Below are 17375 nucleotides of genomic sequence, written 5' to 3'. Positions count from 1 at the left end.
TAAATCGGTTATAAGGTCGTATAAAAGAATGTGTATGTTTGTTCCTCATACAGTAATTGTTTATCCCTGATGAGCAAATCATTGGCAACTTTAAGATGGTATAATGAAGAAATCTGGAGAGGAACCAGACTCGAAAGGGAATCCATCCTCATCTAAGTGGCACCAAATGTCCATTCATGGAGGTTCCATTGGTTTATAGAAATAGATGCTTTAATGCAGATCTGTCTATGCAACCTGTGGTCCTGATATTAATTACAGTCCAAATCCATCCTCAAAGTTATTAAGTTGCTCAGCAGTTTTATGGGTCTTTGGGCTGTAAATGTGGATCCATCCCCAACTGGTCTCCAATTGAAGAGAACTTCATCCAGCGGTAGGGCGTAAGGCATAAGGTGGGATGAACTGTGCGGATAAAGAGAGAGAGAGAGAAAGTGTGTGTGCTTTCCTCCCATCTATGGATAGCTGTTGCATTCTCACGATTTCAAATCTTCAATCTCTCGGCAAAAGAGCAAAATCTTTTCTGCTGACATTATCTTATAGTGCTTATCTCAAAGCTCTTTGCATACTGTTTCAAAGGAGCATCCAGGCTTCTGTTGCTTAATTTTGTAAAGCTTGAGCAAATGAACGGTGGTGAGTTTTAATACAAGATGCGTTCTGTTCCTACATGCAAATCTTTTAATTTGATTTTGCAATTTTTCGTGTTCACACGCTTACCGTAACCATAAATCATACACAGTTTTATTTCTTTTATTTTCTTTGTTCTGTAAAACTTGCATTTTTTTTTTAGTTTATCAGTTTGAATCAAATGTTCTTTTTCTTAGATATACTACTACTAGTAGTCTTTCACTTAGCGGTCCACTACAAGTTAAGTCAAATTTATTTCTATAGCGCTTTTTACAAGAGAACCCATCCCCATTTGGGTGATATCAAGAGTACTACACAGTAATCATAGACACTCCCTGCTTGCATAATACAGGCATCCTAAATATCTCCATAGTTGTCCATGTCTATCTCAATGCTTACGAAAGTTTCCCAGTCTGGCCATTAGAAATGTTTCAATACGTTGTTCTTTTGTCAAAGTCACATACAGAGACTTTAGCGACGTGCTATAGAATATATTCAGTGTCAGAAGTTTGGAAAAACCTGTTTTTGTAATATTTCAGACACATATATGTTTGTTAATATGCAAAGTAACAGGGTTAAAGTTAAAACTGCACAAGAATTGGACAGCGAATGAAAGTTCTATGGACAGATGAGTTCATGTTTGACATTTTTGGCTCCAACAGCAGAACTTATGCAAGATGAAGAAGAGAAGGGAAGATGATAGCAGACTGCCTCACACCCACATTCAAACATGGAGGTTTAAGCGTAATGGTTTGGGGTTGTTTCGGAGCGGGGAAGGTCGGAGACTAACGCTTAGTAAAAGGAATACTGAACCAACATGGCTACCATTCCATACTCCATGCAATTCCATTGGATCCAAATTCGCCATACAAAAAGACGAGTCGAAGCAGACATCCAAAAATTTTAACTGTGAATGTTATTTAGAGAGCAAACAGTCAGCTGGATTGTTAGCTATCATGAAATGCCCTTCCCAGGTACTGCACCTGAATCCTATTGAACTGCTTTACAAGAGGCACGGCAGTATTTAAGCCAAATGTGTGAAGAAACAAACCGTCCGGATGCCAATAGTGTGTAAATCTGTTCTTCATGCTAATTGAGGATATTTCAATGAAAATAAAGTTCAACACCTGCAGGTTAAACCATGAGAAAACTGTATAGTGTGGTGCAGGGTCTTTACTCCGGCTCGATCCCTCATCAGAATTCACACCACTCATACAGTCTCTGGCCTTGTGGACTCAGACCTCCACACTGGATAGTTAGTGGTCTGTACTGTTGGAAAACTCGCAGGGACAGTTATAAATCGTCGCGAAATGTCTAGGAAGCTTAACTCAGAAGCGCCCATGAGGACGTCCATGAAGTTAATTACTTTGTGATAAGTGAAAGATGGAGACTGAAGGGGAGAAAGTGTTGAGAAATGATTATGGCCCCCACACCAGATATAGTGTTCTTCATCTCCTTTATATCAGCATACCGGATTACTGATTAGCAGCCTGGGTTCCTGTTGCAAAGCGATTGCATGAGAGCTCTTCATCCTCTCTATAAGTTACTGGGTGACCCTGCTCGTTTTAGTCTTCGTGTTCATTAACAGTCAGTTTGCTGTGAGTGCAAGAATTGCGAAAGGTCACGATGAAATATTTTCTTAGCAAGTTCACCAATGAATGGTTTCCTGCCCACTGATCACTTCATCATCGCGAGGTATATCAATGGGTCGTGTCTAAGAACGAGGTTTTAATGAATAGATAAGCAATTTTGATATAATAATAAATAATAATAAACGAATACCATTATTTCATGCCAGTCGGTCATCCAGCTGGTTATTTAGAGGTTAATAACCATGTTCAAGGACTTGAACGCAACATGTACAAAAATCTAACGGAGGAAATGTCTACTCAGCATGAAACTTTGGGACTGCGACTCTGTAATGCACATGCACGTCAAGGGAAGTCGGATTCTGCCCAGGAAGTCATTATTTCGGCACAAAACCTCCAGCAGCAGCAATCACAGAACTCGGCTGGGTGGTAGATTTAAAAAAAAAAAATAATGATCTAATTATCATTACCATTTTTCTGTGGCGTGAGATTCGACACTTCCTTGTAGTTCTATTGAATCTTTTTTAGGGGAAAAAATTTGTCATTTTGTTTCTCTTTTTGTCGAACATACAGGGTTTTCGACCATTTGTGCCTGAAAATGTTCACTTCATTGCTAAACTGTAAAGTACACAGACGTTAACTATAGACTTGTCTAATGTTAATGATGTTCAGCTTCAGGCTTTACATTAAACCGTAGTATTATCATTTATTATTATTAGTTGAAGAGTTCCCTGGTGGTCTAGTGGTTAGGATGCGGCGCTCTCACCGCTGCGGCCCGGGTTCGGTCCGGGAACCAACCCCAGCCATTAGGGTTGCACAAGGCAGTGCACTCTTAGTGCCGGTCCCAAGCCCGGATAAATGGGGAGGGTTGGGTTAGGAAGGGCATCCAGTGTAAAAACGTGCCAAATCGAACATGCGGATGATTCGCTGTGGCAACCCCTAACGGGAGAAGCCGAAAGAAAGTATAGTATTAATAGTTGAAGGCTTGTGAAATAGGAAAAGGGGAGGGGCTTCCAGGCACTCTCAGTTAATACTAGAGCATTTTTAACACCTGTTGAAATCATTTTGCGTGAATATGTGGCTATCTGAGAAAAAGCTGGCCATGGCCTGCTGTAGAGCTCTGACCTCAACCCTATTGAACACCTTTGCGATGAAATGGATCACTGACTAGACCCCAGACCTCCTCACCGCACCTACATCACTTCCTGACTTGTGTAAATGTTTTGTAGCTGAATGAGCACAAATCTTCCCAAGCACTCTCTAAAATCTGAAGGACATCTTCTCAGAGGAGTGGAGGTTATTATAACACTAGTGAGGACCATTCACTGATCAGGCATAACATTATGACCACCTGTCGCTGGTTCACCACCGTTCCTTCTTTAGAGCACTTTTGATAGATAGTGACTACTGCAGACCAGGAACATCCCACAAGAGCTGCAGTTTTGGAGATGCTCTGACCCAGTCGTCTAGACATCACAATCCGGCTGTCCTCAAACTCACTCAAATCCTTACTCTTGCTTATTTTTCCTGCTTCTAACACATCAACTTTGAGGATAAAATGTTCACATGCTGACAAATATATCCCACCCGCTAACAGGCGCCATGATGAAGAAATAATCAGATTTATTCACTTCACCGCTCATAACGTCAATGTTATTTATGCCTGATTGGTGTATGTGGAATGTGATGTTCATAAAGCACACGTAAATATCTTATAGTCAGTTGTCCACAAACTTTGGCTACGTCAATTGTTGTAGCACAAACATCTGGAATGTGCGCTAGATTTTAAGAATCGACTATTATGGCTTGTTCTCTACAACATCAGAATCATTCACCAAATACAGGAAGCCTCTCAAATTCCACAAGTTTCCAGTGGTTTGTGACATGCAGCTTTCCCCACAGTCCATCAGTGCAGGTGGCAGACTCGAATAGTTTTGCTTCTTTGTAAAAGCAAAGGCATTCTGTACTGAATGTTACTGAATGTTACTGCATTCATATCAGGATAAAACTGACCTGATTAATGGAAAAATCCGATGAGAATAAGAGCATCAGTGATACGAGAAGAGAGGAGGAGAGGAGAAGAGCACAGTGGACTCATCATGCAGCAGTCTCATGTCTTGTATAATTCTATTTCTATTCAGAGACTGTGTGTGTGTGTGTGTGTGTGTGTGTGTGTAGCTCAGTCTGCCTTAAGCAGTCATTCTCTGTGTGCTGACCTTTTCTCTAGCATTGTCCGCCCGCTTCTGTTACTTTGGGTCACTGCGCTGTAGTTTTATGGGAATCTAAAAGTGTCCCTCCTGTCCTGTGGGTCAGCGTCCGCCCCGGCTGCACACACTCGCTCCTGCCTAATTAAACGAGCAGCTCTGGCGATCAATGCTTCCTGCTCGGTGTTTGTCTTCGGAGAAAGAGAGCAAAGTAATTGGGGGGGGGGGTGATTAAACAAGAATTTGATCTCGACACGTTTTTAGTGAGCAAACGTCCGCTTTACTGAGAATCATCACCAAGTAAAGACGCTGCCCATGATTATCGTTCTTTCTTTTTTTTTTTATCGCGCAGGTTAATCTGCGAGCGCGAGATGAGATTTGATCCGCGAGACGCCACCACGGTGCGCCGCCACACGCCACGCGCGCAACCAAATGCCAAAGCCTGCTGGCATTTAGCAAGGGCAATATGCAGTAAATGAGCTCTCATTAGGGGTTTGTTTATCACATAACGAGGAAGCCTTCGGAGGAGCTAATGAAACGGACCAGAAACCTTTTCCCCGCTTTTTTAGTTTTCGTTTACGGACTAATTTCCTTTTTTTTTTGTTCGGATGAACACGTTTCAGATGTTACTGCTGCGCTGCTGGGAGTTATGTACGGTTTAGAACACTGGCTGTCCTGTGCATGCGGCTGAGCAAAAGTGTGAAGGGTTTTTATTATTGATTTTTTTTCAGCCATCATCTCTCAGTGCCCGAGTCTCCACACACTGCAGACATGCCATATGCTACTTGCCCTTAACTTAGCGTCTTGCCAGGGAGGGCACAGCTCCTTCTCGCATCCAAATCAATTACTCTGGCCTCTTAATTCTCAAGCCACGGTGCAAGGGCCCGAGGTCATGACCCTCATTTGCTGCATTGTACGTTCACACACATGCAACATCAAGAAGCCGGTGCCTCCGAGCTTCATCGTAGTGTCAGATTCATCTCTGGGGGTGCGAGGCGCAGATAATGCGGTTATGCGTGGGATGGATAGGTGTGAGAGAGACCCGGAGAAATCAATCCCACTTTAGACTTTTAATTGGTTGATTTAAATGGAGTTTGCAGCAGCGATGGAACGCGTTGAACCCCATGGCAGGCGTTATTGCTTTGCGTCTGGCGGACTGCGCACAGGCTTTAACGAGCACCTTCAGAAACTCATGGTTTAAAGCTACAAAAATGTCTCTCATATTCTCCTCGAGGCAAAGAAATTAGCCTTAAGTGAATGCAGGTATTAATTAAAGCGCCCTCACAGATACAGAGGCTGTGATATGTTCTACTAGATCCTTGCCGCGACGTGCTCGCCCCCCCGCTTCGTTACTAGCCCGCAGTGCTAATAACCCAAGAATGTATTTGGGGTTTGAGTGCTCTTCGGTGTCTCATAACACTTCAAGCTAAATTCAAACGTGCGTCACAGGCCACTAACGGCCGCTCGCTTTCTGTCCGTTCACACGCACGAACGCCTTTATTTACCCGCATTAACATGTACACGGCTCCTACATTTCGACGCGCCTCCATCTCTTTTCAGGCCCGTCGCCTTCACTGAATAGCATCTCTCTCTCTTTTACTCGCAGGAGCAGCAGGAAAAATAGAAGTAGCATTTCATTTCCTATGCTCATGTCTTACATAAGAGTGAATGAATAAATAAATAAAACCACAAGTAAAGGAAAAGGAACACAAGAAAGGTAGAGGAGAGGGGGAAAAAAACAGACAAAAAAAAAACCACACAGCACTCCGCAGTTACATTCATTATACCGCTAAATTAAAAACCAGCAACTATCAGCTCTTAATGCTTTGTCTTGTTCCACCTCAGGTGGTTCAGAGAGCCAAAACTAAATGGATTCGCTGTCGTGGTGAATAACTGGGAGCACACACTCTTAATTTATCGCGCAAGCACACTGCCTGATTGACTTACAGCTTTGGCTCTCGGCATTCATGTTACTTTCCCGACGGTTTCCGGAGTTGTTTTGTTTTGGGGGGAATAAATTCACATTATATTGATGATAATGATATCGCATTGGATTCTACCAACAGCTGGAACCATCGTACCATCTTACTGACTTATAAAGATTCAGAAAGAAGGATTTTCAGAGCATAATGTTTGATCTTAACACTAAGGTTATTATTTGTTAATAAGCGTTTCAGTTCTAAGGGTTTTCTTTAAGAATGTATGTGCTTTTCAGCCATATGTGGTTTTAGCCATACGTCTAGCCATTCTTTCCCAAACTGTTACCACAAAGTTCAACAATGCATCACATTTTTCTCCGCTCCTGGTTCCTGTGCATAAAGCCAGCATGAAAGGGTTGGAGTGGAAGTTCTTGAGTGACCTGCTATAGAGCTCTGAACTCAATTCAGCTCAACACCTTTGTGATAAATTGGAATGCTGAACACTCCCCAGGCCTCATCACCTAAATCTGTAGCTGACTTTTTGCTAACGCGTTTGTAGCTGAATGAGCTCAAATCTCCGCAAAGTCTAGTGCAACATCTTCCCAGAAGAGTGGAGGATATTATAGTAATATTATTGTTATTATACTACATGCAGAATGATCAAAAAGCACATTGTATATTAATCTTATGGTCAAGTGTCCACAAACTTATGATCATAATTTTTATTTATTTTTTTTACAGTAGGTACAAATACTTTTATATAAACATCATATAAACATGCTGACACAACAACCGAGTTTAAAAAAGTTTGTGTAGTCCTTCAGAATTTTCATTTGATGATGACAAATGATATTATTTATTTTATTTAATGTATTTATTTATTTATTTATTTATTTTAGGAAAGTTTATAGGACTGTGGTGAGACCTGCGATGTTGTATGGTTTAGAGACAGTGGCATTGAGTAAAAGACAGGAGGTGGAGCTGGAGATAGCAGAGCTGAAGATGTTGAGGTTTTCGTTGGGAGTGACGAGGATGGACAGGATTAGAAATGAGTTTATTAGAGGGACAGCGCATGTAGGACGTTTTGGAGACAAGGTGAGGGAGGCGAGATTGAGATGGTTTGGACATGTGAAGAGGAGGGACATGGGGTATATCGGTAGGAGGATTCTGAGGATGGAGCTGCCAGGAAGGAGGAAAAGAGGAAGACCAGGGAGGAGGTTTATGGATGTGGTAAGGGAAGACATGCAGGTAGTTGGTGTGAAAGAGGCAGATGTAGAGGACAGGGGGGTATGGAGACGAATGACCCCTAAAGGGAGCAGTCGAAAGATTTATTTAAGGGAAATGATTTATGTATCTGTGAGTCGCATTATTATGTACAGCTTTCGGTATGCGTCATACTTTCACTACAGCTTCTCCTTTTTTATGGTTTGTTACTTTGTGGAGCATTTAAGTATCTCTCACAGAGTCCTACTGAACTTCCAAACAAGGGGGAAAATGACAGGTAATGCCGTTTTAATAGTGAATAGGAACACTTGGGCCATGCTGGTGTAATTGATGCAGAAGATTTGTCTTGCTAATAAATGCATGCATTTGCTCTAAAACCTCCATCTACCTTTCAGCTTTGTTGAGTCCTTTCCAGATGTGAACGCTGTCCATTACATAGTTACAAATGCAACCCCCATACTCCATTATAATTCTGCCACATATAAGAAAAAATGAGACAATACTAGTTGTGTACTTCTTCTTTCTGGAGCGATGCTCTGGAATTTCTCTTCGTCCCTGGAATGAGATATAGTCTTGACTCTATTAGGGGACTTGAGAGATTGGATGAGTTGTAACCCTCCAGATTATTAGAAAACCCATCTCATTCATCAGGAAACTACCAATTTCGTTCAAACCCCAGGCCTGTGAGAGGAGCCTCATTTAAGGTGCGCCTAATGATTGATTATCCTTTACCTTCGCTTGTTCCAGAGTGAGTGCCATCCCTCCCCTTCTAAATGCTCTTTAATACACTTTGTTGATGGATGGTTGCATTTGCAACAAAAGAAAGGGAGGGAAAAACATTTTTGTGCCAAAATGAAGAAGTGCTTACAAACCTATGCGATGTCCACATACCCCCCCTTTGAGCTGAAGCTACAGCCTTGCGATCGTCAGCTCATCAAAGCCCTTCTAAACAAAGGTGTTTATAAAGTGGCCTGGGATCAATCACCCTTCTCAACTGCTTAGTCACATGGATGTTTAAAACATGAGGAGCTACAGGGCTGTGCTTCTGGCTTTTTGATGAAGTGAGCGCACCTCCAGTCCTGAGCTCGCTCATCGATTACTGCAAATTCAGAGGAACCCGGTGCAAAGAAGGCCAGAAGTCGTCCATTATCATGGCTGCAGTGCTCAGAAAGCTGTGCGAATCGCTCCTCTTGGCCAAACTGTAGTCTGCTTGTGAAAACCGAGCAGGAGCAGTCATTAGTGAGACGTCATCGGCGCTGGCAGTTTATCAGTCCGAGAGTGTCACTTTGTTCAAAAGCGGCATGGACCGGACCCGTAATTGATCGACTCTTCCCCGTCCTTATCGGTTCAGCACGAAATCCACTGTGCTCTGCACCAATTATGTTCAGTTGGAGAGCAGAATTCAATCAAGTGCGAAGATAAGTCACAAACAGAAGAGCGCAATAAAAAAATTTTAAATCCACATTGAACACTGGCATCTGAGAAGGTCAGATTGAATGCAGCAGTGTTGAAAACCTTTCATGGTTTTATTGCACGGCCCTGGAAAGCATTCCCAGTTCGTATGTCCTGATCATCACCCTGGTTTTGTTGCTTTGCATGCTTTGTGGTAATTGTAATTAGTGTGCAATTGAACAGCGTGACTTGATTAAGTACTGTCCCAACTTATCATCCTCACACTGGTGCATGACATACGCAGGAACAGCATGAGAGTTATCACGGGATCGCGCTCGTCTGCTGCCTGTTCATCTAAATATACCATGTCGGGAGGGTTTCACTGCCGAACCGGGGACAAGGTGCGTCGCTAACGCTGTGCTGGATATAAACTTATGAACTTTGATAACTGTGTTACTCTAGCGCATTAGCTGACATAAGCGTAATACTCGTCTAAATTTTACAGGCATGTCCCTAAAGTGCATATCAAATGAACTGTCCCTGATCTATTAGTCATGCTTAGAAGTTCTGCAGATCTTTGGATTATGTAATCATTTTCATATAATCATTTGGCTTGGTTCATCGAGTGTAATTAATATCTTAATCTTCTTATTAAATGTAAACTGTGATAAGATGACCATTTTGATTAGGTAGACGGTCTCATTATGTGTGTAGCTGATGAGCGGACGAGTTTAACGATATGTTATGGGTGCGTAAGAAAAATGAGAAATTAAAAGTGTTGATGGAGCTCGACATGGATAGCTAATGCTGATGTATCATCATTATGGAAACAGATTAATACCAGCTTGGATTAGTTTTTTTTTTTTTTTTTAATGAACAAATTAATAATTTTTTAATACATTAATCCAAAAGAAAATATAGAATGATTTCTTCAACATTTGCAACAATCACACAACTTCTAAAAACGTATTTATACTATATATTTTTCCATATTTCTTTTTCCTTTTTTAAAAAAAAAAATTTTTCCCCTTATTTTATATTTATATTTCAATTGTTGTTCAAATTTCTTTTTTTTATAGTTCACACATTAGATTTTTTTTTCCATTTTTATATTTGTTTATATTAGCTTTTTTGTGTGACAGTTATGTATTATTGTAGTTATTTATTTATTAAATATTTCTAATATTTTCAATTATTTTTATATTTCAATTTATTTACATTTTTGGCAATTTTTCCTTTCTTTAATTTTTCCTCTATTTATTTATTTTTTTACACACTTTAAAGCATTTTTACACAATGACTATTGTATTTTATTGTATTGTGTTTTATGTTTCTTTTTTGTAATCGATGTTCTTTTTATTAAGTCCTAATTGCACATAAATCTATCAAGTCCTAATTTGATTCATTCTTAAATAATGAAGCTGGGAAGGGAAGAACCTTTATTCCGAGCTGCATTTCTAATAATTTGAGACGGTGCTATGAAAACAAACTATCTAATATTTTTAAAGGTAGGTAGCTGCTATTTGTTGTAGCTCTGTAAAACGCGGTACATAATAAGGCCGAGATAAAAGCGTTTTGTATAATTAGTGTAAAAATCCGTTTGGACCGTGAGCAGCGTGATGGAGAAAGAGGGAAACACTGAGAGTTTGGTGTTAACTGAAATTTAAGCTGTTTTTAATGCTCACAGGTGACCCACAGATAAATGAATTGAATTGAATCCAACATAAGGTTGCTAATCACGTGCATAATGAACAGGATATGAGTAGCTCAGCAGACCTAATGCTGCGCATGCATTAGACTTTAAATAATCCGAACATTCCCAGCAGGCTTCTCTGCACTGCTTACAACCAAAAGAGATTTTGTTTCCAGGCTGGGGACTGGCTTTCTGTGCTGAAAGGATGGCTTACGTCTTTCACCTGTTAAGTGGATCTGTTCCCTTTTAGAGTTCGGTACATTATTAGACAGCATGTAATAATAGATTTAGCAGTAATTAGTTGTTCTGGGTGTTTCTGTTCTTTTTTTCTCAGAATTGCTCTGATCACATGAGAAATGTGTTGTTTTTTTCTGTTCTTGTTGTTGTGTGCTGAATATTACTTCACAATTATTCACGTTTCTACTCACAGCTAATGGGTTGTGTTCCTTTTCAGTGTTCTGTTTCCTAATAGGCAGCCTGGGTTTGTTGGTTGAGAATTTAAATAGTTTTTGCTTTTGCATGTTTGTGAAGACATTTTGCTTTTATATTAAATCAACCTTTTCTGCAAAGAAATGACATTGGCAAGTAAAAAGTATACAGGAAAAGCTATTATTTTAACATTTTCTATTAAAAGACTTTTATTTAAAATTTTATTATAATAATTTTTTTTTTTTTTTTTTTTTTTTCCTTTTATCCAAGTTTGAGCTTGAAATAGTCTGGAGTTATTTTATTGCAAACAAACTGCTATTCAAATAATACAATTATTTATTTAAATAAAGCCTGAAATGAAAAAAAAAGCATTTAAAAACAAAATGGTTCTTTCCATTCGCCTAATAGTAAACTTATAATAATTTTCCGATATGCAAGACATTATTTCTAGTGAAAATACACTATATGTAAAAAAAAAAAAAAATTGTTGTAAGATTGGTATGTGCTTTTCAAACATCCCATCCACATTTATTTTTCATTTTCTGTTCTATAATCTCCACTCTTCTGGGAAGATGTTCCACTAGAACTTGGAGTTCGCTTGTGCAGATTTTTGCTCATTCGGCCACAAGGGGTTTATTAAAGTCAGGTACTGATGTGAGGTGAGGAGGCCTGGGGTGCAGTCAGCGTTCACATTCATCCCAATAGAATTGAGGTCAGATGGTGGATTTGTGCACTGGAGCATTGTCATGCTGAAACAGGTTTGGGTCTCCTAGCTCAAGTCAAAGGAAAATGCAAGACATCATTTTTTTTTACTTATCCGTTTTGTAATGCGTGTTTGGTGTAGAAGTTGCCAGATGAATCTAAAGGCTGCTAGGATCCTCTAATAAACACTGGGTTTAAAAACAAACATTAATAATGTTCTCATTTTGTTTTTCTTTTTTTTTTTTTTTTTTTTTTTATTCAAATCTTTGTTTCCTGCACACAGCCTGATGTTTTTGAGTGCTAATGCTGATAAAAAATGATGGAGCTCAGCTGCCTGCCTGAATACAGATTAGAGCTGGGCGGTGTGAATTGTTGGAACATGACTGCGTTCTCGCCCGCCTGCCATAAAACAGAGAACTGAGAGACAGGACAGCTCGGCGGAGTCAGTGATAAACGGCGAGAATGCCGTTTCTAGGCAAATAAACAAAGTGATTTTTGCATGTGAGTAGTTACTGATATCCAGCGGAGATTAGGGGAGTCGCTTTGTTTTTAGTACGGAATCTCAATTTGCCTTCTACTGCCCTGGGTAGAGTCTATAGTGACACTGTTTACATTGCATTTCCCTCTTATCCAGGATAATTTACATCTATCTCACTCATACAACTGAACAACTCAAAGGCCCCAGGAGAAGCAGCTTGGTGTGGCTGGGATTTGAACTCATGACCTTCGGATCTAAAATCCAATGCTCTAACCATCATGTGCCCTACCTAGTAATAATATATAGTAAATAGTTACCTTATCAGCCAATCATATAGCATTAGCACAGTGTATAAAATCATGCAAGTACAAGTCAAGAGCTTTAGTTGATGTTCCCATAAAAAAAAATAATCACAATTCCAAGAAGAGGAATCTGAGGGTATTATGGGCACAGACACGTCTAAACTGAACAGTTAAAAAAAAGCTAACCAGCACTTTAGTATTTTTCTCAGCTGACATGAGTGAACCTCAACGTGGCCTGCTATATTTTTAACCTATTCTGCCCGAGGTTTGATGTTAAGCACATGCTGAGATGCTTTTTTGCTCACCGCGATTGTAAAGAGTGATTATTTGGGCATTATTCCTAGCAGCTTAAATTTTCCTCTGACCTCTCACTTATCAACAGTATTCAACCCAGCCGATCTAAAACCATAGAGATCATGCTTTTCAATTTTATATTTTTTTATGTGACCATTGCATTGACCATTGATTATATTTTTTTCGACAATATTTGGGGAAATTTGGGGAGATTTGACAATATAAGGGGAAACTGTAGTGTCAGGGTGGGAAAAATGGGTGAAACCATGTGCCACAACATGACATTGACCAAATATTGAATTTTAAGAGAGTTTTTCAGAATGTTTAATATCTGTGGTACTTTGAATACCATTTATGGATTGAGTGTACCTGCTCTTTAATCGTGTGTCTCTGAATAAAACTATACCTAGTTCTCTTTCCTTCTTCTCGCTCCTCTTTTGTCTCTTTCTCTCTGTGTCTGTTAAGCAGTTAAGCAGAGTCATTCTCTTCCATCATGGCAGGCTGGCTAGGTGAATTAGGCTGGGAGATTGAGGCTGTGCCTCCTCTCTAAGCTTCTCTAATGCACTCATTGACTGTGGGCTTTCAGGGCCTGGAGCCGGGCCGGCGCACTGTCACTGAATTACACTCGGCTTTCTGTAGCAAAGAGAAATGGGCTGTTTCTCTCCAGGTCCTGACCGAGCGACCACAGAGGGGCAGACGCATCGAAACAGCTTACGCCTCACACTCCAGTGCCTCGCCAAGATTGAGAAGGCAAAGACGTGCTGATTGAAAGTTAAAATAATTTACCGTGTGCGCTATGCGCTGTGTTATAGCTCAGTGTGACCCCTGCAGAATAAAAAATAAACAGCTGCGAGGCGCAGCATCTCCACCTCCCTTCCTCCCGCCCTCCCAGCAGACATGAGGTTGCCCCTGGCAACGCTTCCTGCTCGGTAAAATGCTGCCAATGTGTGTGTTTCTGTGTAACCAGATCCTGGCCACACAGTATTTGGTTGTGTGTGTGTGTGTGTGTGTGTGTGTGTGTGTGTGTGTGTGTGTGTGTGTGTGTGTGTGTGTGTGTGTGTGAGGGAGGGAGAAAGAGAGAGCGAGAGTGCATTTGGTTTTCCAGGTCCATGTTGCAATGTTGGCAGGGTATGTCCCTATGTTGGTGAGGGAGGTGTGTGTATAACAAGCTCCTGGCAGCAGCATCTTTCATTGTGTGAAGTTGTAGAGGTGTGTGTGTTTGAAATCAGCTTCCTGCTGCACTCTCAGTGGTAAAGTGTGTGTGTGTGTGTGTGTGTGTGTGTGTGTGTGTGTGTGTGTGTGTGTGTGTGTGTGTACCTCACGTGTATGTATATGTATATATATATATATATATATATATATATATATATATATATATATATATATATATATATATATATATATATATATATATATATATATATATATATATATATATATATATATATATATATCTCATGTGTGTAGCCACTTTCTGTCAAGCGTATGTACATGCAGGTTTGGTGGAGTGTGTGTGTGTGTGTGTTGGTGCAGCTTTCTGTGTGGAACCGGACTTCCTCTGTGTGATTTTGGCGAGGTGTTTGTTTTTGTATCGTGCGATTGTGTTTGTGTTTACGTCTGTGTGTCAGCCATTTTTGGCGACCCGCTCCTTCTCAGTGCGATGTTGGCGACATACGAGTCTGTGTGTGTGTGTGTGTGTGTGTGTGGGTGTGTGTGTTTGTAACCAGCAACTGCCATTTCTGTCCTCCTCAGTGTGGTTTTGGCTAGGTACGCGTTTGTGTTGGTGTGGTGTGTGTAACCAGTTCCTGGCAGTCTCATCCTGTTCTCTGTGATGTTGGCGAGGTGTGTGTCTGTGTTGGAGAGGTGTGGGTTGTGTGTAACCATTTCTTGGCAAAAAAAAAAAACTTCTTCCTGAGTGAAAAGATGTGTGTAACTAAGTTTCTCTTTCTGTTTCTCTGATCCAGGGCCTAATGATCCTGCTGCAGAATTTACCCACCATGCACTGGGGCAACGAGGAAGTGAGCGTGCTCCTGGCCGAAGCCTACAGGCTTAAGTTTGCCTTCGCAGATGCACCCAATCACTACAAAAGATGAGGCTTCCAGCAGCGTGACTACTGAATCGAGACTCTTGATGGCCCACCCTAAAGCTTCTCGCGGTCCTCTCTGAAACGAGACTCCTGATGGCCCATCATAAAAATTTACTATGACCCACCCTTATACTCCTTATATATGGCCCACCTTGAGACTCTTGATGGCTTACCTTCACACTTTTGATGGGTCCAGCCTGAGACTCCTGAAGGTCCACCCCGAAACACTTGAAACCGTGAAAAACTCTTGATGGCTCACCGTGATACTCCTAATGGTCCACCCCAAGCCTCCTAATGGCCCAGCTTGAGACTACTGATGACCCATCCTGAGACTTTCCTTGGCCCACCCTCAGACTTCCATCAGTTGGAAATGGACATTGTTTACGTGTTAAACTGTAGCCTTTTGTTTCTTCTCCTCCAGCTCTGTTCTTACTAACCCACACACACACACACACACACACACACACACACACACACACACACACACACACACACACACACTCCAGACATTACGTATCCCCTCTATATTTAGTCAAGCCCAAAAAAAGCTTCTCTAAAAAAAAAAAGATTAACAGATCAGTTTTTGCTGCTCCTTCTTACATTTCTGGCCCTCCGTCACCTTGAAGGATTGACAGTAAAGGCTTTGTGTAGGCAGATAAAATGTTGCCAGTTTATTACAAAACCCTGCGTTCTGGCCCAGTTCGAAAGGAAGTACTGACGCAGAGAGCGTGTGAACGCGTGTGAGATTGTGTGTGGGTGACTGAGAAGAAGAGTGTCTGGCACCAAATTTCTCAGCTACATCAAGAATAATAGTGCGCTTTTGCACCGTGCAGTCTCCATTAGGATCTCCCGTACAGCTGCAGGTCAGGAGTGCGCTGCATTAAAGGCAATAATGACGCATTACTCAGAGAGGAACGACAGAACAGAGACTCTTATCCATGCATCCAGAGAACTGGCTCGAAAAAGAACAAAAAAAAGAGGAAAGAAACACCCTGTAAGTAGAACGAACGGACAATTTAATCAAACCTATGTAGGTCTACCTCAGGAGCCGGTCGGTGTGGACCGATGGTCAGATGGAATGCAGTAGCTAGGCCATTCATCTGCCTCTGTGTCAGAACAATAGCCATGATGTTCATTCCCTGAACGCTTGTTTTTCTTCTTTTGCTTTACCACAATAAGTACGAATTGCCTTAATTTGGCTACTTTGATTCCACTAGAAACAGACAGTTTTGCCCTCACAAGTGGCTTGTCGATAAAGTTCTAGTTTTTTATATCAGTTAGCCTTTCAGATGCTTCATTGGAGCCCCGAATCATACTTGTTGCATGTCGTGAGCACGTTCGGGACATAAAAGATCTCCACCGAGTAAGTAGCGGCAGTTTAAAACCTTTGTGCTACGTTCAATCATGTTGTCAGGCTTTTCATTTTTCCCTGTCAGTTCATAATGATATATGTGAGAGGAAAGAACATGCACTCTATTTTCCTCAGTTTTGTATAACATGTTTTGCTTAAATCAGCATTTTCTTTTTTAATAATATATTTTTTTTATACAGTTTACATGAGCCGGGTAAGTTGTGCCTAACATCAAAAAAGCGTAAACCATCTCAGATATTTGTTGTTTTTCGCCTCTGTTTAACGCCAGACATTTCGCTCACAGTAAGCAGGCTCGTGCTGATGTTGCGTTTTTACCGTCTCGCTATGTTGCAGTTTGAAATAAACGACAAATGCAAGCACTGCTTCCTCCTGAGCAACGTTTTAACCGTTCAAAGCGGGGTCAGACGAGAGTTCTGAGCGTTCTGAAAAACCCAGCGCCTTGGACAGGTTTAATTTCAGGAGCACAAACGTTCTGCTGAAATGCTCCCTGTCAACACAGAATTGTCTCAAAGGGCATCCAGGAGTCGTGGGTATTTTGAAGTGTCGCACAATACTGAATAAGTGATTATCAGCACACACCTGCTGTTGCTGCTGTTACTGCTACGCTGAGCTCTGTACAAGGAGAACCTTGTTGATTGACCATACCTTCTGGTTACCTCACTCATGTAACTAACACATGAAACTTATATATATATATGGGTTTTTTCTTTCCTCCCCCTGCAGTGTTTCTTCTTTTCGCAGTGAAAAGCATAGCTCTGAAAATCAGACAAGCAGCGTTCCAGACTTTAGTCTTCAAAAACAGGCGATTTTAAATGGGTGTCAGAAAATTTTCTGAAATGTTCTTGACTTCAAATTTGTGTACAGAACAATGACTTTTCAAAGGACTGTAAATAGAGAGAAAATGTGTAAATAAATGCTATACTGTATATGATCAACAATGCCTGTGACACAAGATATTATCTCCAGTAATTAATCCCAGTAGAATGTGTTTCTCATTCTAATTATACACCAAGTGTACACTGCGCTCAGGTCTGACCTTGCCTACTATCTATTAACTGCAGCAAAAAAAG

General features: G+C 40.9%; 1 protein-coding gene across 4 annotated transcripts in view; it reads left to right on the top strand.

Annotated features, from left to right (window-relative positions):
• The window catches only part of tbc1d22a (TBC1 domain family, member 22a), a 182495-nt gene extending 165831 nt beyond the window's left edge, over positions 1-16664 (top strand). For all 4 annotated transcript variants that reach the window (XM_046873155.1, XM_046873153.1, XM_046873154.1 and 1 more), the window contains one exon: positions 14812-16664. In XM_046873155.1, coding sequence (XP_046729111.1) covers positions 14812-14940 — 129 coding nt within the window. In that variant the 3' untranslated portion in view covers positions 14941-16664. The remainder of the gene's footprint in view (positions 1-14811) is intronic.
• The last annotated feature ends 711 nt before the right edge of the window (positions 16665-17375 follow it).

Source organism: Silurus meridionalis, chromosome 18 (assembly GCF_014805685.1).
Source record: "Silurus meridionalis isolate SWU-2019-XX chromosome 18, ASM1480568v1, whole genome shotgun sequence".
Taxonomy (NCBI): domain Eukaryota; kingdom Metazoa; phylum Chordata; class Actinopteri; order Siluriformes; family Siluridae; genus Silurus; species Silurus meridionalis.
This window is presented reverse-complemented; position numbering and strand designations above follow the sequence as displayed.